At 32.4% G+C, this 22,798-nt stretch overlaps 1 protein-coding gene across 1 annotated transcript in view; it reads right to left on the bottom strand.

Annotated features, from left to right (window-relative positions):
- LOC124353401 (lutropin-choriogonadotropic hormone receptor-like) overlaps nt 1–22,798 on the bottom strand; it is a 210,134-nt gene that overhangs the window by 48,566 nt on the left and 138,770 nt on the right. The window contains exons 10-12 of the mRNA XM_046803245.1: nt 10,764–10,838; nt 8,807–8,881; nt 3,522–3,599 (exon numbers count right to left, since the gene is read on the bottom strand). Of these exons, the coding sequence (XP_046659201.1) occupies nt 3,522–3,599; nt 8,807–8,881; nt 10,764–10,838 (228 nt within the window). The remainder of the gene's footprint in view (nt 1–3,521; nt 3,600–8,806; nt 8,882–10,763; nt 10,839–22,798) is intronic.

Genomic DNA, 22,798 nt, shown 5'->3' with positions numbered 1-22,798 from the left:
TCACTTTTTAAGCTTAAATACGTATACAAATCGCCTAAAGTTTCTTCTGAAACGTAAAATAGTGTACTTTTCACTTTCTTAGAAAAGTTTCTTATAGAGATATAAAACAATTAAAAACCAAACAGGTTGTGCCAGTGTGCAGGCATTTCACTGAGAATACCCATGAATCAAGTACCCCAGGGTACTTAAATGTTGGGCCAAAAAGTATTTTTTATGTACTGAGGTGATGATACAAGTTTCATTGTCCCACTTTAAAATACATTAACGTTGATCTGTGCATTTAACGTTTATTAAATGCTATATACATTATTTTTTTTACTTTAACAAACTTGTATTGGAGATTGTCATTAGACATCGTGAAAATATGTGGCAACAGCAAAGATATTAAACAATAATTACGATAGATTTCCCCTCCATAGTTCAAATGCTGGACAAGAATGTAATAGGAGTTAACTGGCGTGGAGAAGATTTAAACGGAATGATAATAATTCTAAGCACTGATATCAACTACATTTTGTTACAGTAGACACTTCGACTTCCTATTATCCTTTGCAATGAATAAATGTGAATCTTACTATTATGTTTGCGATGAAACACAAAATTATTTTTCTGCGCGACAAATACATTTGCTAATGATTAACGTATTACTCTAATCACAACACCCAACGTAGTATTTATTGTTATTTATTTAACAATTTTATTAATGCTTTTTAAGTTTAAGCGCAATTACTGGTTTTATTCTTTATATGTTAATCCTAAAAATGTATATTTAAATAGCAATTTTATGAAAAAGGCTGATTTATATATCAATTAATATGAAAACAACATTTTAGAAGAGTATAAATTAGTATAAAAGTATAAAAAAGAGTATTAACAGTCTTGTATGTGATTAGACTGTCACATTAAACCGAAATACTGTTATATAGGTTTTAGTAATAACTAAATTAACATTAAAATTTAAATATAATTTGTCACAATCAGGCAAAAGTTTTTAATTAAATTTTCTTAAAAGAAATGACAAAAATTATGATTATTCTTTTATTACAATAAATAAACTTTAAATTAATATGCATTTAATAGGTGGAGATATTTAGGACATAATTTTAAATGAAAATTTTGGTAGTTATTTACCTGCGAATCATACAAGAGAAAAGTAAAACCTCTCAACGTGTTCCTGACGGACGTGCAATCTGCCTAAACCAAATATTGCAGCATTTCCAAGTCAAATCACGATATCCTAAAATTCAAATGAAATGGTTATGGGGAAAAATATGAACTACATTCATTTATTCAAAAATCTTTTAATTATAAGACGCAACACAACATTATTGTTTTTAACTTTCAGTAGCATTTGTTTTTGCAGTGTAGTATGTTGTTATATATATCACGGAACTATTAGTTTTTAGCTTTATGAAAATGTCTGACGAACATCAATATAAAGTGGAATATGATAACCAGATTTTCCATAGATACAATTATGGTATTAAAATGGTTAGAACAGTCACCAATGTAACAAACAAGGTTGCTGAAATGCATTACAACATTCGACTGCTGTAGTTCCAAACACAATTTTGTAATGGTACATGTAAAATCTGTGGAAGAAAAAATGGTGGCCAATGATAGAAAACAATAAATATCAATATATTAAATATATTGTTTAACAGTTTGTCAATTACAAATAATTTGGTATAATTTTCTTTCTATCTTCAGCGCGTTTTCCCCAATAACAAACAGTACCATTTTGATTTTTAATGTTTTTCATTCCAGTCTTGAAGATGGTTTACACATACCTAGTAATACCTTATCTGGTTTGTTTGCAGCCAGTGATCTAAGTAACGGTAAACTAACTGTTACCTTTAACAGTTAACTCATATTGTTAGTGAATACATTTACTATAATTTCAATGGAGTATGTTTTCCCTACACTGAATATGCTGATCGTTGTTTACTCAGCATATCGAACGTAGACAATATATAGTACAGACTAGTTAATAGTCAATAATTATAAAACAGTTCATGGTGTACACAATCATAAGTTATCTGGAATAACATGTAAAAGTTATAATTTATCACTCAATTCCCCAATAAAGCAATTTTCTGTTTCCTGGGAGTCTGCATGCGCAGGATTCCCCTCTGTTCCATTTTACGTTATTCCTTAACTAAGTTTTTGATTTGGAATTTTCAAGTAAGCTTTCAAGAGTTCATATCTTATTGGAACCTACTTAGACGCAATGTGATAGTTACATTTCCCTCACCAAGCCCTTATAAGCCACTCTGTTTGGATAAATGTTGCCTTTGGATCTGATCAGCCTTGGGTTCCCTTAAAAGGTTTTCCATCCTTACCTCTCTTAGAGTAACATCATTTTTTTATTCCTTTTATCCCAGTTTCCCAATTATCAACATTATTTTTTTCATTTAACCCCCTTATACATTATTCCAGCCACTGGTTTTGCTGGCATATTGCATTTTACTTGTTCCAAAATTTTAATCAACTCTCTTGCAACTATTATTTATTTCTATCGTTTTTAGAGATACTTCTAACCCATTCGACCTCTTGTGTTAATTTCTTAGGCCTTCTCCAATATGGACTTTCCATTTTCCCAGGCACTAAATTCCTACACCTTATTAGTACCTTCTTTATCTTACTGCATCTGTTATACATTTAGTCTTTTAGTAAACTTACATCGTTCCTCACAATTCTTAAATTTCATTTTTTTCGGAAAAGGAAATTATAATTTCTTTTTTATTATTCAATATTACTTCCAATAACGAATATAATTTATAAGAAAATAAGTGATACCAAGAATTGATTTACACAATTCTAAAATAACGAGTATTTAATGTAAAGCTATCACATAGGAGAATTTAAAAATCATAGATAGGTACCAAATTTGTAGCTTCTGACTAAAGGGACTTTCGTGGAGGTAACTAGCCACTAGGAGCCCCTAGCTTATCTATTTTGTCTGCCCCGAGACTGTCTGGCGTATGTAAACAGTCAAAATCTGTAGGAATAATAATATTTAGGAATCTTTCACTTATAAAATCTGTCATATCAAAAAATGTTGTCTCATGGACATTTTCTGTGAACAAACTATACCAAGTGTAATTGAAAAATTTGATTTTCGGGAGCCACCGTCTTGTTTGACCAGTGATTATATAGCTTTCTACACATAAATAAACCGATTATTTTCTGAGTTTGTTTCTTTTTACAAAAATAGGTTTGGGTATTCTTAACCGTCCCATAGAATAACATCGCTTATTATAATTTAATATTTGTGATATTCACCCTTGACAAGATACAGTTGCTGTATAGTACTCAAATTGACATGATAGCTATATAAAACAAGTTTAACTCATTAACACACGTTTGATGATGTTTTGTGGGTGGGATTTTGAACCTAGTCCAATTATTCTTTCTTAAAAATACATAAACAATATCTAAACAAAACATTTAAATAAAGAGAAAGAGAACTAAAACAGAAGTAAAGTGAAGAGACTGGAGGTATTTGCGGAGATACTTACAGGATCTTCAAGCTTCTCAGTTCTACAGCGAACAGGGTCGGGGCGATGTGTCGGAGCTGTGGGGCTCTGTGGATATATCTGTGAAAACAGAAGCTTTTGTTACAGTTTCGCCGTAAAATCTTTAGGATAACTATTTTGTTTTTATCGTGCAAGAAACTGATGAGAATATTAGTTATTACTTTTTTAACTCTTCTGAACGTTAGTTGATCATTTAAATGTTAACTTTCCACAGCTGAGATATTTTGTTTATATAATTGTGTGTGTGTGTGTGTGTGTGTGTGTGTGTGTGTGTGTGTGTGTGTGTGTGTGTGTGTGTGTGTGTGCGTATGTGTGTGTGTGTGTGTGTGTGTGTGTGTGTGTGTGTGTGTGTGTGTGTGTGTGTGTGTGTGTGTGTGTGTGTGTGTGTGTGTGTGTGTGTGTGTGTGTGTGTGTGTGTGTGTGTGTGTGTGTGTGTGTGTGTGTGTGTGTGTAAAGGATAATAAACGTTTTTTGCCCAAGTATATATTTTAAGAATTTGAAGCTGTAACACCAATAAACGATCAATCTATTTATCTAAAGATTTATTACTCTACGACCAGAATAACTTATTTATATTTTGTTCTTAATAAATAAAGCCGATTAAGGACTTATTATAAACTTTTTGTGTAGTTAAACACTTACAAATCTCATCCACTTAGCCGATAAGCTCTTGGTATACTTATACCCGTTTAATGTATTTACTGGTTCATTCCAAAATTACATAATGTTATGATAAATTTCAACTCTTCAATACAATTACAAAAAGATATTTACTGGTTACCATAATTTAGTTCTGTTAGCTTAACGAATTAAGCCCATCAAATTATTTGAGTCCCTTTGAATTCGAAGTCTCGATCACGAATATATATACGAAAGTTGACCACAAACTAAGTGATAGAGCCACAATAAAATAGTTATATTAAAATTTATCTTGTTTATTTATGCGTGTTTACATATAAAACTGGTAAATTAACAATAAATTTCAGTTTCTATATTGATGACAACGATAAACATATCGGTTTTGGCGCTTTCCAACCAAACTGTAACTTTGAAAATTCATAACCGGAAAACTCGTTAAATACTAATGCTTATACAAGATATATAAAAATGTACTGTAACTGAGTATGTAATTTTTTAGAATAGTAAAGAAATAAAGTTTGTTAAAATACCATCTTAATTTTTATTCTTGACAGTGGGTTTCAAAATTCGGCATAGGTCACATCATGGAGCTTTTAGTCATTATCCTAACAGTGTAATTTTGTAAACCACTATTAAAAGTGTTTAAATTTTTTACACAGAATAAACTAAACAGGTATTGTAAATTTACCGTAACCTGCAGTGCTCATTTTAACGCGCAAAAAACTGCGTATGTGGTGTTCCTCGTAGTGACGACGAATTACTGTAGACTAACACACTTCAGAACTGCTCAGAGCTTGGCAACATACGCACTATTGTAACTGATCATATCGGGACTATTAAAAAAAATACTTTGTACCGGGTACTTGTCATCCTGAGAGTAAAAGTTACCGCAAACCGAAAGTACTGTTACTCTTACGATACAGATATTTTACACGTTTACCGCCGCGCCAATCCTTGTACAAAGTACTTAGACTCGTTCAGAAGTAACAGTAACTGTAAAATTTTAGAGGTACTCTGTAACATATGATTATAAATCAGTACGAGTACATTTTGCACTCGGTTACTGAAAGTAGCGGGTACTGGTAGAAGCCATAAGATATACGAGTAAGAACTAACCTCACTTTCGTTGCTGAGCCACAGTGAAATATTTAGAGTTTGAAACTATATTGAATTACATACAAATACAATACAATACAAATGTGCAGTTTGTGTATCTCATAAATTGAAATATTTATAAAGTTTGAATTTATGTATTTGATTATAATTTATTTCAAAGTTCCAACATAAATGTTATTTTTAGTCGAAAATAGACTATTAGACGACCGATTATTTTGAAATAAAATGCTCTTTGGGAGGGACAGGTCCCGTTCGTCTCCCCCCCCCCCTTATGTGCGCCCCTGTTCACCGATCCTGATAATCCGTCAGAATATACACCTTGTCTACCAGAAGTTAGTCCCAAAGCGGCCAATATTGTCTGTTGGTCTTATAAGTTCAGGTATTTAATTTCGCAAAGGGCAAGCAGTAATAGTGAAAGATTTGTTACAAATAGTAATAAATTCCTTGGTTCTGTTCCGAGGGATATGGTCGTATTATGCCGAGTATTGTGGTCTTATTGATTAATGGCAAATTAGAAACGACCTGTTATACTTTTTTGGTTTCATTTTCAGCACAATATTCAAAATTTTTTGTTAAAATAAAACAACAGTGCATGAAAAATATATTTATATCTGTATTTTTTAATATCTTATACCTGTCTTTTTAATATGAGTTATGTCAATAACGAAAACTGCGAAGTAGTTAAGTAAGTGCTTGGCTAGTAACAACTTAACATTTGGAAGTAAATACGGTTTACATTTTTTAGGGGTTAACCTTCCACTCAAAATTTTATAATTATAGAAATTTTGGTGCTAATTTAAAAACAGTACTCTTCGTGAATGTAGATCTTTCAATAATAACAAGATGAGATTTTCATTTTATAACCCAGGAATATATGTGCAGGTATAGTGCACAAAATGTGTGAATCTCAGAAACCAATTAATGCATGCAGCTTGCCTCTCGCTCTGATTTACCCATATCCCACCACAAATTCTGAGTTAATGAGAGAATACCAAATTAACGTTTGATATCAAACTCGTTATTGGTTGGAATTTAATTATTATTCCCGATGTTTTCAAACTCCGATCTTGTTGTGGTTTTGATAAGGTTTGTGTTCTGAGAAACTTCTCCCGAAATCAACAACTATTGACTTGGTTAAGCCCCACTCTTCGATAACAAGCTGAGGTCTTCCAGTTCATTTAGAAGACAACCTTAACAAGCCAATGTAGTAGCTCATGGGTGAAGATCATACAAATATTTGTATCTACAAATGGGTATGTGTAGGAATAGGAAACAAAAGTATATAATTGATTAATTATTACAGACAATTAGTGGCTTAATCAAACAGTATCAGTGTAATTATCAGTCTAAAATATTAAATGGTTTGTAATTAATTTTGATTCATGATTACAAAAATAATATGTCATATGATAAAAATAAATAAAAGTAATAAATTATTGCTTACGCTACTTTTTTATTAGCAGTACACTTTTAACTATCGTAATTACTACTATTAATTCATTGCCAGAGAGCAGCGTGATAAAATGCTTAGATCAAATACTTGCAGAATTTTATGTTTAAAAATCTGAAAACGAATACAAAATTGTATGGAATCGTTTAAGAATAATTATAAAACATTAATAAATTTGAAATACTGCGCGTGATGTCACACATTAATTTAATAATAGGCCATAAACAAAATTGCCACTTTTAGCTTACGCTCTTTCTCACCCGAGAATCTAAAGCATAGGCTTCAGAGAAACGTACGACGAAAGTCGAAAAATTCTATGACGCGGCAGTAGAAAAGAGAGATATAAACAAATTATATTTTATTCGACTAACTACAGCTATGTTGAAAAAATAATACGAAAACCTTCTCTGAAAACCCATTAAGAGTTGTGAGATTATTAATTATGAAGACAATTGGTTAGTTGACTTTATTACAAATGTAAAATAGTTTAGATTTGCTAAGAGAACCAAATAATATTAAATAAATGTCTCTAAATGTGTTTGCAATTAAAAAGAATATTTTAATGCAATTATAATAAGACAACAAATAAATCAAGTTAAGTTTTTTTTTTTCATTTTCCTAACATAAAAAACTATTACAGACATTAGTGAAATTATTTCGAATATTACAATTGTAGAAAATTAAATTAAAAGATGTATCAGAAAAAATACTCATGAAATTCAAAATAGAACAAAATAAATTTAAGCGGTGAACATTGGCCTCGCTGCTACGCCAAATATCCTTTTTCGTAGCAGACAACAATGGAAATGCTTCAGATTTGCAATTAAGAATGACTTTACACTTTAAATATTAAACAAAATAAGACGAAATTAAAATTGTGGTAGTTCATGAATTCCAAAATCCGGTAACAAAGCCTTTATTGTAAATAAACCGATATCATTGAGAATCGAGGGACCCGCCAGAGCGTAACGAATAAGTTATCGCACAGACGGACTGACAGAGGGACGGACTGCCGTTTGAAATTGTCATACCAAAATCAATAGGGTTCTTCCTTGTATCGAGAGGAACACTTGTACAAAGATGCATGCCTCTATGACTTTTCAGTCTTGAGTTATCACACAGGCGGACTGAGGACGGACTACCATTTGAAATTGTCATACCAAAATCAATAGGGTTCTTCCTTGTATCGAGAAGAACCCTTCTACAAAGATTCATGCCTCTATGACTTTTCAGTCTTGAGTTATCGCACAGACGGACTGAGGATGGACTACCGTTTGAAATTGTCATACCAAAATCAATAGAGTTCTTCTTTGTACCGAGAAGAACCGTTGCACAAAGATTCATGCCTCTATGACGTTTCAGTCTTGAGTTATCGCACAGACGGACTGAGGACGGACTACCGTTTGAAATTGTCATACCAAAATCAATAGGGTTCTTCCTTGTACCGAGAGAAACCCTTGTACAAAGATGCATGCCTCTATGACTTTTCAGTCTTGAGTTATCGCACAGACGGACTGCTGAACGTCTTTTCATAATTGCTTTTATAGAAATGAAGAATGCTATACATTATCTAAAATCGACGGGTAAAATATTAAAAGAAATTGATGTTATATTTTGCCCAGGCATGCTATACGTATGTTCTCTCAGAAATTATTGCTAAATTATTTTGATACAATATAATACTTGTAGTGTTAAACTACTTGCTGTGGCCGTTGTACAGCGTAGCCGTTGAACCAGCGGTTATGAAAATACTCAACCATCACAAACATTCACCGAGATCTCACAATGTAGTAAATACACCTCCAAATATATCTTCAAATATATCACTGAAATCTGCGACCAGAGAAAAGTCATCATTGACACTGGTCAGCTACAACTAGCACAAATTCAGCATATTATTATCGCGAATCAATAGGACCAGTTTGAAACCAGCAGATTCGTTTTACCATTTGACACTTATCCTTCTAGTCGTTACAGAGCAATAATCTTAGTACGGACCAAAGGGTTGTTTTACATACTAACTCCAAATCGGACACCATGGGATAAAATGAAAGTTACTCACATGGTTCGTAGTTCAGTAAGGTTGAAGAACACACCTGGCTCGATCTCCGTCAGTTGACGAACATTCGTCATAGCACTACAACAAATAAAACGGTTTATGAATTTTACAATAAATGGGTTTTTTGTATTTGTTTTTGTACTCTTTTCTTAAATAAACTATATGAGTGACAAACTATTGATACACGGAGAAAAGTTTTGACGTGACAACGTCTTAAATTAGGTTGCGGCTCGGAGTCACACATGAAAAAGTGTAACGCCCGGTAACGTTACGATGCCCGTCCAGTGGGTCCGCCGCACGGGATCCGCACGGGATAAAGCAGATAACTGTGGGTACGCCGCACGGGATAAAGCAGATAACTATGTTTATTCGTGAAAATGTGGAGTGCTTAGATTCGTCATTTACAACAACTACAACAATAAAGGTAAATAATTGTACACTGATATTTCATTATCGTAAACTATGATTGATTGATTAATTGTTAGATTGACACAAAAGTTGAGAAACTGAGTTTATAGGTTATGTCATACTATTGACAAATGTTGATAGTATTAAGTAAATTATTAGTTTAAATCACTCTGCAATCAATCGTAATTCAGTCGATTGAGAAGAAACAGCGCGTATTGCTAGTCAAACATTTAAAATAACAAATTATAACCTCTAACCTGTCATAACAGTGCGACCAAACAAACGAACTAAACCGACCAATCACCACGCGCGGAGTTAGAATTTAACTGTGATTAGCAAGAATTTCAAATTCCAATTTTAGTAAATGTTTTATTCAACTTTACCATTTACAATAACAAATTTTAATTAATTTCAAATTATGTACAATGTTTTAGTAAACAAAATATATTTCTATAGTTAAAATTTGTGCAATTCTTATTTTCATTCAATTCCTTGTTCCTATTGTGCAATTTAATAATATTCATATCAATAAATATTCTACCGAGAAAAAGACATTGTCACGTAAAATCTTCGCCCGTAAAACCGACTTTACAGGCAACCATAATTTTTTTTGCGAGTTGTCTTAAAATTTAAAAAATCAGATCTAGAAGCTTGGCCTCTATGTTGTTTACGTTAAAACTCTGTATTATTTGTAATATTATCAGACCATTAATCTTTGTCTTATACTTTTAAATTATATCATATATTTGATAAAAGTAGTCTATCCTGAAGAAATTTCCATGTTCTATATATATATATATATATTATATATATATATATATTATATATATATATATATATGTTGTAAATTACAAACATTTATCAGGTACACATTGACCCTAACATGTTCGGCTATCTGGATCGGGCTGCGTACATATAATTCTATGTGGGCCGGATAGCATAACATATTAGGTTTAATGTGCCTCAGTGCGTAACATGTTGACCAGATAGCGTTTGGTTGTAGTTTTAGGGTTGCGTAATAAGTTCGGCAATGTGACCGCATTGCATAAGATGTTCGCCTATGTGTACCTCATTGTGTAACATTTTCGGCTATTGTGTTTACCAAATAGCGAAATAAGTTCAGTCGTGTGAACCTGACTGCACAAATTTCAGGCTGTGCGTATTGCATTGGGTGAATGTTCTTTGAAACTTTAGATACATTTCTCCGTTACACCACAATACGACTCTGAACCGATTGTGGACTGCATATAAAGGAACTGTTTCTAGCTATGTCGTGGATACAATTTCAAGTGACAATGAAAATATTGAACCCTCTAAAAATCACTAAGAACACAATACAGTAATTATACCTCTAAATTTAGCTTTAAATGTACCACTAAAATCTGGGACAATAGAAAAAATCATCATTAATATTGTTCAACTAAACAAATCTGATATAATTGGTGCGTATAAAAGATACACAAGACTTTTTGAATATCACGAGGATAAATAAAGATATTTTGCAAAAACTGCAAGGACTGACCTAACACTCTAAACATTCTGCGGTACTTACAAATCCGTGAGCGAGGAGGAGAAGGGTTGTAGAGAGTCGGCTGGTAGTGACGTTACTGCGGCTTCAGCTATTGTTCTGGAACAATTAGAAACATAATTTTAAATTTAATTAAAACCATTAAATTTTAATTAATTTCAGGTTTACTAAGCAATTGTAAATACTTACTCGGAAAAAGTTCTAATAATATTCGCATGAAATTTATTCGTCACGTTTTCACCCATCCAAAACGTGTAACAAGTTTTTCCAGGTAGGGTTGCAATTAGGAAGAATACAGATACTCTCTACTGTTGCTGTAAAAATCTGCATCGTGACTGAGACCTATTAATTTTTTTAAGCAGAGTTTTGTCTTCTTTTTCATATACGAGTTGTGTCTTGCTCTCTCTTCCATAACCTGTTTTTCGTAATAATACACTTACGAGTGTAGCTTTCACTTATATAATTCATCCGACTGACATCTAAGTTATTAACATTGGATACTATAACAGTCGAGGGTTCATGCACTTTGGCTAAAATTAGTTATCTACTTCAGTTACTATAATGTACAATATTTAGATAACTTTAATATTTAAATTAAATAATTATTTTAAAATTAAAACGATTGTGCAAAAACCGCTCTGCTTTTATGAGTAATAAAATTAGTTATGGAGTTAGATGTTTTTTGTTCACTTAGGACAAGATGTGGACTCGCTACATTTCACTTAATCTTAAGAGGACCTTTGCGCTGCTTCCAGAGTGATAGGATAATCAGGATGGATAAGGTTGTGGGTAGGGCCACCTCATGTTGTAATCTCATGTGTAACAATCACAATGAGCACTATTTCTGTCATGTCACATCGTAAGAAAGGGAGGCTAGCTCTGTCCCAGCCTCTTCAAGTCAAACGGTTAGGGGAGACAATGTTCCCTCATATTTAGGCTCGAGAAAAAACATTTAATACTAAACCTAGTACGTTAGTAAACCTAACCATCGCACCCACTCCAACATCCTCCGCAGTCAATTAGGCCTATCGACAAGCCCCCATCACTCCATTACCTCGTCATTGAATTATCGGTTAGTGATGAGTCGCTACTGGACATCCATCGAGTTGCCCAGATTTAATTGATGCATCGGTGTCTGCTATACACAGTATAACCTATATTGGTAGTTACTATATGCATCGGTGTCTGCTATACACAGTATAACCTATATTGGTAGTTACTATATGCATCGGTGTCTGCTATACACAGTATAACCTATATTGGTAGTTACTATATGCATCGGTGTCTGCTATGCACAGTATAACCTATATTGGTAGTTACTATATGCATCGGTGTCTGCTATACACAGTGTAACCTATATTGGTAGTTACTCATATAAACCAGACAGAAGTGATCTCTCCTACAAATGTTTTAATCTGATGTGTAACGGTGTTAAGAAGGATTCATTATTGGGAAAACTCTTTGGTATTTATTGCAAACTGTACTCCAAATTACAGACGCATGTGCTACATAGGGTCTCTAAGCAATACATTTTCCTCATACCTTAAGTGTTGTTTAATATTATTAAACTTATTTACCACTAGCAGTCACCAACGGATTTGCACGCAATTTTGCCAACATCTGTGACGTCATAGGCATATCCTTTTTAAGTAACATGCAAAGTATCCTGTGATTAGTTATAAATTAGATATTCATATTTACTGATTCATTTTCGAATAATTGAGTAATAAACTTATAGAGCAGTATTTATATGCCATACAGTCGAAGATTTGTTTAAAAAGTACCAATGAAATAAATAGATTTTTTATCCAACACTATGACATTAACATACTGATAGACGGGCTCCAATGGTTTTATTATTATTTCCTATACATTTGAGACCATTTTACAGGATTAATAAAATTGAAGTCTGTAGTCTTGTTAGTGACAGCATATATAATGAAATATGATGGAGCCCTGACATTTCAAAATGGAATAGGCATGTAAATATTATTCCATTGTTCACGGTAAGCAACTGGCTCTTGTTATTCAGGTTTTGAGCGTGTAAAGCATTTCTGGTTTGAATAAAATACATTTCCATCTCATAGTTTAATTTGCCTTTTTGCTCCAATCAATAAAGTTAGTTCAGTAATAAGCCTACTTCGGTAACAAAATCATCTACTTTCGGTGCTTGTAATCTAATTCGATATAATGGGTAGACAAAATAAAAACCATAACTTCTGTATGTGCTTTAATCTTCAATAGCTAAACATTGGTGTAAAATTTCTCAACTGGACGTTAAATGGTTTCCATGATTATGTGCGGAAACACACATCTACATACTAATATCCAACATTTCCGAATCATCTCAATTTGCTAGTAAAATTTATGATTATTTTAATTCCCTACAATGAATTAAATAAATGCCTAATTTGTGAGACATCCAGCTTGTTGTACTCGTACTGTCGGTCTTAGTTCTTCAAATGTATGAATATCTTTAAATCTGATACAGTACCCTATATACTCATGCTTTCCAATCTCTGTTCGCTATATCATTCTATTTTCTGGTTCAGTCTAGGAATTATATATTTGTATATATTTAAACGGTATTATAACTTTCCTCAATGCAAAATAAACCTACTGACGCCTGTGGTTTTCTGCCATAAAAACTGTATGGTGCACTACTTTATGATTATATTAGTAACAGTCATGGACTGGTATGTTTCTGAAATTGTAGTCATAGAGCAAATGGTTCGCTGAGTCATATTAGTGACAGGGCTCTCCGTTTTTGTTCCCTTAGCTACTGAAATATTTTGAGTTTAGCTCTAGTTCACCTTCCTTTTATTGCAGCGTCTTGTATCTAGCGCTGTCTCAGACTTGACTACTGGAATCTGGAAACATGTTCTTCTGAAGAGATCCAAATAAAGTCGACGACGTAGAAGCTCAAAACGAAACATTTACATCGTTTCGACATCAGAGACTCCTACAAATAGGTGAAGCGGTAGACTCATTGTTTCATCAGGTACACAATTGAGAGCAGTACGATGTGATAGACACGATCTCTAAGCACGGTGGAGCAACCGAGTTTTCAAACCTTTGAATCAACCCTTCCTACTATAGCTACGTTATCTGAACTGAAATATGCCGTCTCCACAGTCTTCCAACCGTGAAAATACAAAGTTCTAGAATAAAAATTGCATAATGAGCAGTATTTTGTAATTCAAATATATCTATGTATTATTTTGTTATTTACTAAGTCAGACGGGCAATGAAGGATCGTCAGTCGCCAAGCAGATGTATTAATTAGTAGTCCTTTGATTATTTATACAAAGGGTTTGGTTGCTCAAACCCAACTATCACCTACCACTAGAGCCACCAACCACTAGAAGCATGACCGCAAAACCCTCAGTCCTAACCTGTATCACGGCTCTATAGAATCGAACAAGGATGGTGATGTTTTCAGATGTAACGTTTCAGGCTTTTTAAAGGCCAATACAATTCAAGTGGTAGCCGATTTCCTTTCATCTGCCACAGATATTTTAAATAATCGATTTTTGTAATTACAATAAGGCATTAGGATATGTTGACACTATTCAGCACTATTAATAAAAAATTGAACAAACGATATTTTCTACTAACTTTATTACTAAGTAACTTTTCTACACGGTATCTATTTCGGGGCGATATTTATAATAGTCACTCGATAAAAATTCTATAACTAAGAAAAATTTAAGTTCCTCATTTTGAAACTGATCAAACTCGTAAAGGAAATTCAAAAATAACTTAGGAAATAATTTGCTTGGAGTGATTATAAACCTCATTAAACCCTTGATCTTTCCTAAACTACTGCAGCAATTGTAAACATTTTAATTGCTTTTTAGTAAGAATATATTAGGCATATCAGTGTCGAAAAACATAATACAATTATATTTTGAAGTTGTTGGTTAACAATGTGTTTCTAACAAGCCATTGGGAAATTGGTTTCATGTCGTAATTTATTTTCATTTTTAGAGAATAGCGATTTTATGTTGAACATACCAAAGTAGTATCATCTACGTAAGCAGTTATTTCTGAATTCACTTTCATTTCCAATAAGTAATTTGTGTACAGGTTAAACAATAGTTGTCCCAAAAACCCCTCTGTGCCACCCCCAAATTAAGCTCCATTAGTTCACTATATTTCTGATAAATCTTTACACATTTTTTCCTCCCTATACAAAGCGATCTTAATAAAGTTAAAGCTAACCCCCCTTTTCCATGTTGTTTTAATTTATTTAACAATATTTATTGTGGTATAAAAATGGTTTCTTATACTACATTCGTTTAAGTGTAATATTTGTAACTTTCCTTGTATATTTGACTGTACAAATACAATAAAATAATTATAATAACATAAACAAAACCGTAATATTCAGTCTGACGAATTTACCGTCATTGCCGATCAGAAGAGTTAAAGGTCTGTCAACGTTATCGAGAGTTGTAATGATATGAGTTTTATTGTATTGTTTTGTATAGTTTAGCTATTTTGTGACGCACTTCTTCTGACAAAGATCTTATCATCCTTTGGCCACACAAATTGAAACCTTTTTCTTTCAATTGCTTTGCAGTAAATAAAGGTTTTTTTATGATAAGTGTCATTTTTCACCTTATCCTCATATATATATATATATATATATATATATATATATATATATATATATATATATATATATATATCCTTAACATCTTGAAGTGTGTTGCCTATTGGCTTAAATAGTCTCTTAAGCAGTTCAAAAGAAAACTACAATTATCTTGTACAATATTTCGTTGTATTAACAACTTTTTCAAGTACACAATAATAACACAGAATAAAATAAACAAACAAAGGAAGAAACACCTGATAATAAACATTCTAAATGTAAATACAATTTTGACATGTACACAAGGTTTGATTAGTTGTTTTTAATTTAACAATAATAACATAATATAATATAATATAATTTTGAATTTAGGTAAATTTGTATCACAATAATTATTCAAGTGGAAAACAATAATTTAGCGGATGTTAAGTCCATATGGTTGTTTTGATTTTAATATAAGTTGGTGTGCCAATTCAGTATTCCTTAAATTTAAATCATTTCGAGAGCTGTTTTCACAAGGAGTAATTTTGCTTATAGCTTTGAGTTTGTAACAATCCTCAAAGCTTTTGTTATGGTGAATAGCGTGTAAGGCTACTGGTTTTTTGTCGTCTTTGTGATTGATAGAAAAACGGTGACCGGTCATTCTTACCCGCAAAGAATTAGAGGTTTGCCCAATGTAGTCCTTGGGACAAAACCTACAGGTTAGCTGGTAAATTGAATTGTTGGAGGTACAGTCCAATTTACCAGCTATTGGATAAGTTTTTTTAGTTACACTACTTTGGAATTGATCGGTCTTATCCATAATTTTGCAAATACCACAACGTGGTTTATTACAAGGTTCACAGCCAAAAGATAAATTTTCATAATTTTTTCCAACATGAATTTTGGGCCTTACAAGCATATTCTTCAAATTTTTAGGTCTCTTAAATACTATTCTAGGTGGCCTGGACAATAATTTCTCAGTTAGTTAAGGGCGAGTTTTTTAAAATTTCATAGCCAATTTTCATAACTCTATTGAATTTGTGCAAACCAGGATAAAATTTTGTTATAAATTTAGGATCATTTTGGAAGTGATTTGGAATAGTTGTAGCCTTTTTTGGTTGTCTGAGCTGCCGGTTCAAAAGTTTTGTAGGGTATCCCCTGTTGGAAAGAGCTTTAGTAAGTTTGCTTTTGTAAATTTTGAAATCTGAAGCGTTTGTACATAAGGATTTGGCTCTAAGGGAAAGACTTTTTGGAATGGACTTTTTTACATGATTTGGATGGCAGCTACTGTAATGCAAGTAATTCATTTTGTTAGTACCCTTAACATGTATTTTGGTTTTTAAAATATGATTTTCTAGAAAAACTTCAACATCCAAAAAAGTGACGATTTTGTGATTAATATTCCAATTAAAGTTAAGACATGAAAATTTATTTAAACTATCAAGGAAATGATGAAGTTTCTCTAACCCATGATTCCAGACTACAAAAATGTCATCTATAAATCTTAGCCACAATAAAGGAAGGAAATTTTGAGTTTTAAGAAAATTTTCTTAGAACAAAATTTTCTTAAAACTCAATGGAAAAAGCGAAAAGGATTTGGTCGCATGCGTGGCGTTTTGAAGAAAATCAAGGTGCAAAGTCATGAGCCGGGAGCAGATTGTAAGTGAAGGATGAAATGCTTTGAAAAAATATCTCTGAGGTCAGAGATAATGTACTTCAAAAATTTAACTTGTTGGAAAATACCAATGAACAAAACTCATATCTGTGCGGTTTGATCTCAGTTGTGCCCGTCCAACGGCGTAGGCCTAGGTTAAATCCTGTTGATGCAAAACTCAAAGACATAACTTGTAAATATAAAGTTAGGGATGTTGTCAATGGGGTAGTTAGAGAGTATGATGTTTTTCGGAAGGCATGGCATTTCCAAAAATAAGGTCTAGTATTTAATAAACTCTCTGAAAATGACAGGATCTTGTCCAAAGGACCGAAGAGGAAAGCATTTAAACAGAAAGCATGCTTTATCTGAAGAGACTAAACAGATGGTTAAGGACCATATCAACTCATTTAAGGGCCGTGGGGCACATTATTGTCTTAAATATTCCAAGAAAAAGTATTTACCGGAGGATCTTAATGTGTCAAAAATGCATTCACTTTTTACAGAGCTTCATCCAAATGTAACTATCTCTTATGATTCATACAGGCATATTTTTAATACCGATTTTAACATTGCATTTCGGTACCCGAGAACCGACACCTGCAGTTATTGTGATGAGGTGCATGTCAAATTAGAATCTCTAAGAAATGATTATAAAAATTTTGAAAATCAAGAAGAAAAAATTAAAACTGAAGAATTAATTAAAAAAACAGAAACGGAGCTTAAACTGCATAAATTAAAGGCAGAAAAATTTTATGAACTAAAAAGAAAAGCTCGTAAAGCAGCAACAAAAACAGAGACCTACGAGGCCACTGTATGCATTGACTGTGGCAAAAACTTATGTGTTCCAAATATTAGTACCAATGACGTTTATTACAAACGACAACTTTCAGTGTTTTGTTTCATTGTTCATATACTTAGTACCAATAAATGTGTTTTTTATGTATACCCAGAATCCGGAGGGGATAAGGGCAGCGACGATGTTTGCCAAATGCTTTACCACTTTTTTTTTAAATCACTTAGATAAAGATGTGGAAAATCTCCAAATTTTCTCTGATTCTTGGGGAGGACAAAACAAGAATATCACCATGATGAGATTCCTCCATTACATGTTACATACACCCAAACGTTTTAAAAATGTGCAACTTTCATTTCCCATCCGTGGCCATTCTTACATGGAAACGGATAAAGATATGGCCCTTGTGAAGAAAAATTTCAGAGCTGAATTGCCAAGTGACTGGGCTCCTCACATCAGGGATTGTAAACTGAAACCTAGCCCATACGTTGTCGAAGAAGTGGATAACTCATTTTGGCGGTCGTGGACTGGTTTCCTAAACTTAACTTATAAGAAACAACTGCCTTATAAGACAAGGCCGCTAAGAGATTTAAAGTTGACCTGTAAATCAGAAATGTTTGATGCACTTCAGAAATAACTTTTCTGTGCCCTGGGAAAATACAGTCATTAATCTACCTGTCAGAAAGAGATTCAACGTAGAACCATCATCTCTTCCAGATCAGACTTATACAGGTAACAATTAATGAACAAAATATTACGTTAAGTATAACTAACAACAAATTTTAATTTTCCAAAAAAGCTTAAAACTTTTAATTTTGTTAAGAAATTATGAAATTTGTACATTTTAGTTGTGTGATACTGTATAGCATTTTGAGGAGTATTCTTATTGGTTGTTTCATTTTAGGTCCTGTGACAATATCAAATGAGAAATACAGTGATGTGGTAGATGTTTCAAGGTTCTGCATAAATATACTGGCAAAGGATTATTTCTTAAACCTACCACACAACGATGAAGCCGAAAATAGGAAGAAACGTTCAGAATAAAATCCACTAACATCTTTAAAGGATAACCAATATTTTTGTAGCTACACCACTAATCCTTTTTAGAGATTTAAATAAAAAGTTTTGCTTTATTGTAATGTGCATTTTTATGTAGGCCTATTCCTTGGCGTTACTCATAGCATTAGAGGGAAGAAGGGGCTAAGTCCGTGTATTATACCCCTTTTTCCCTCTTTTATATTGTTAGAATGTACTCTAAAGAGATAATATGATTAAAATATATTACAAAATATGCTTTCTAGATAATTAGGGTAACTTATTCCATACTTGAATTTTAAAATAAGTGTATTACGAACATCTTATATGAAAATCTAACCTTGAAACTTCTCTCCTGTAAAATTTGATTAAAGTCACTTAACCCCTTCTTCCCCCTGGTCCTTCTTTGCTTAAGGTCTTCAAGCTGCACCTTTAAAAATTCCTTTAAAAATATATATATTCCCATTGTTGAGACAAACATTAAAATCAGCTAGATCGGTACCCGAAAATGTGCTTCTCTCAGCCATCCATCTTAGCAGAGAAAAGCTCTATAGAATTTGTAAGCTCCTTTACTTAAGGGTCACACATTTTAGCATATACAGAAAATTGTTCTTTAATTGTTTGCTCCATTTTAATATGAAAATCTTCATGCAACTTTACTACTATTAGTTGTTGAAGTTTATTCAAGTTTACATCAGTTAGTTGAACCAAATTATATACAGTTTCATAATACGCGTTCACGTTTTAAATAGTTGGTTTAAACTAACTGTATTAAATATAGAGAGTCATGTAAATGCATCAACTACTATAACTCACAGTGGTGGCTTGTTATGTAGTTTTATAAAAAGGCCAAACACATCCATATGCGTTTGTTCCGGGAAAGTTACATGTCATGTTGAAACCATTGTGTTATAGCATCAAGTGTGGTTGAAACCTGTATCGATATAAACTTGTTTATAGCATATAAACATGTTTATAATGTACGTTTAGTTGATTAGTTTCAATTTAAGTTAGTAGTAAACTAAAATATCGCTTAATTAGTTAATTAACCATAATGCAAGCTTCATACTGTTTAGTGAACTATTAAGTAAAACAAATATCTTTGGGAGTTTATGACAAGATTTAATATAACTGGTTAAGTGTTTGAAACAGTAAACCATAGCTAATTACTCCTGACCACAATTTCAACACATGTCAAGTTTCTAAATCTACCAGAATGATAGCTTATGATGTATACCATGAAATCATAATATTCATTTGCAGTCCTACACGTAAATTCATCTCTTTTCCATTATTTGCTCTTCATTCTATGTTCTAACAATATTTAGAAGGACTTATTACAGAAAAAATGAGTTATTATATACGAAAAATGTCGTGAATATTTCCAAATAACTAATAACTTTTCTGATATTTAAGTTTTTTCTATTGCGCTTTTAAATATGTACTCATAAAAGTTAAATGTCTAGTATAAGCTTATATTAAAGTAATAACTTGCTTTTTTTATCAAAATTCTCTGAAGAAAAATAAATTTGATTTATACAACCATCTTATAAGCCATGTTTATAGTTTTAGTGATAAAAATAAATTTGTGTAATAGTCTTTAGACTCATTCATGTGTAAGAGGTTCAAACACATCACTTTTAGCTGTCTTCGACATGATTTAAATCCGTCATATTTTGGCATGAGAGTACCAGGGTTATAATAACTTACCCCATTGCATATAAAAACTCGAAAATCCAATTTTTATTTTTAATGTTTCTTGTACAACGACTTAATACTCTGAACCTTTATCAGTCTTTGTGAGCGGAGAAATTGAATTCTGGAGTTCTCTCTCGGAAATGACAAAATATATAAGAAAACCAGAAAATGTGTGGAGTCTCGGAACATTGTTATTTATACTTTATCACTTTTCAGATGTTTTATTTAACTATAATGACTGCTTGATGTCAATATAGTTGAATTAATTAATGAAATTAATTCATACTGAGATAAGATTGATTTGATGACGGAGGAATGGGTTGTTAATCCGCCATATACAGAAGTGCACAGAAAATAAATTGTCAGTAGGCGGTGGGAGCCACTTAATACATTGTTAATTGATTTAACTTTGTTAGAAAACTTTGTCTTAAATAGCTTTTTAGGGCTATTTGCTAATGGTGTGAGCAAAGATAGATGGTAAAGTCCAGGCCATCAAACTTACTCTGTTAATTAATTGTTTTTATCTGGAAATCGCGTGGCTGTTTGTGCACGTGGCTCGTATATCCTATCATATGTTTACATTGTGTTAAATGTGAAAATCAATTACGTTGTGTATGTTTACATTGATCAAATATGTGTAGTTTATATTCCTCCAATTAATCACTTCACTTGTGCTTATACCTATCTGATAATTGAAATATGTGGCTTTATATATAATAGTAGTATTTACCCGCGATTTAGCACGCAATTTCGTACTGAAAAACGGGGAAGTTATGAGCACATTACTTTTAAATGACACTCTAAACTGTCCTGAGTTAAATGATAATCACTGACAAATACTCCAAACTGCTGAATACGTTTTAGATTTAAATTTAAAGAGCAATGCTTTGGAGGCTGAAGTCGAAGAGTGGAATATCTTTTACAAGTACCCTTGAAACAACTAAAATGTATCTCCAGTATTTCATAATGAACTGTATCAATAACAATTATAATATTTTAGGCCAGAGTGGAGAATCCTAGTCGATTGTCCTTAGCTTTTCAGTTAACACACTCATGATGTAATATGATGCTAAATTATGGTGCTCCATGTACTTTTGCAACTTTTGCATTGATAACCTGATCAAAACATATACACGTAGGCAGATCAGGGAAGCCCATTTCGGTCAAAAAGCATATACCTATGGTGATTGTAATTTACTCCGGTCTAAGGTATTTTGATGCTGTAGTTGGGTTTGTCATGTTTCCCCGATATATATAATACACGGGTCTATTAGCTTAAACGTGTTTATTTTTGAACATTGTTACTTATAATCTAAAATATTTCTGGTGCTATAATTGAGTTTACTTTATAGCCTCAATCAAGAAAATATACAAATACGCGAGACAAAGAAGCCTAATTCAGACAATTGTTTTTGATATCTGTGTTATTAAGCCGCGCATACTTAATATTTGCTAAAATGTATAGTTAAAAGCATATATTTACTCTTATCCCTATTTTATCATCTGACGCTCAGCCAAATTACATCGTAGAACATGCACCATCATAGAACTCATTCTTGTCTATATAGAAGTAAAGTTTCATGCTAAATTCAAAGTTTAAGATTTAATATTTCTAGAGATATCATGCCACATGATTCACGTTTTCGTTCAGTAATTCACAGTTTATAGCATTTTTCAAACGAAAGTTATAGTAAGCGAAGGAACTACAACGTAATGCTGCGCTAAAATAAAATATTGTCACCGACTTTAATATTGACACCAGTATATTATACATTTTTTTACTGTATGAAAAAGACTCACTTGTTAAAATGATTGCAAACATTTCTATACAAATGTATTTATTCAGTTATTTCCTCGGTTCTATCATGGTTAGTCATAAAACCAATAATAAAACTCGCTAACATTCAGTCAAATAACATAAAACTACATATAGAACTGATAAACATAGAACTGCCATCATCGAACACAGTGTCCTCATATATACAGGAAGCTTAATTTCTTTACTAAGCGTAATTAAAAAAAACCGCATTGTATTATTTTAGTTAAGCCTTAGTTAGGCACAAGACAAAGCATAGCAGTTGAGATGGCATCACAGTAACAGGTTCCCTACCCTTGGTTCTCTACCCATACTCTTTTTAGATTTTTAATGTAGCGAAATGTTATGAAATAGTAATTTCAAGATTACACCAGATCCAGACTTTATACTGGTAAAAAGTTTTTAATCTACAACTGATTTGTCATGAGCTTATAACAGGCACTGTGCGTTTAAGTTATGGGTTTAACATCAGATAGTATCAACT

Source organism: Homalodisca vitripennis, chromosome 1 (assembly GCF_021130785.1).
Source record: "Homalodisca vitripennis isolate AUS2020 chromosome 1, UT_GWSS_2.1, whole genome shotgun sequence".
In the NCBI taxonomy this organism is placed as follows: domain Eukaryota; kingdom Metazoa; phylum Arthropoda; class Insecta; order Hemiptera; family Cicadellidae; genus Homalodisca; species Homalodisca vitripennis.
Note: the sequence above shows the minus strand (reverse complement) of the source record. Positions and strands in the feature narration are given on the sequence as shown.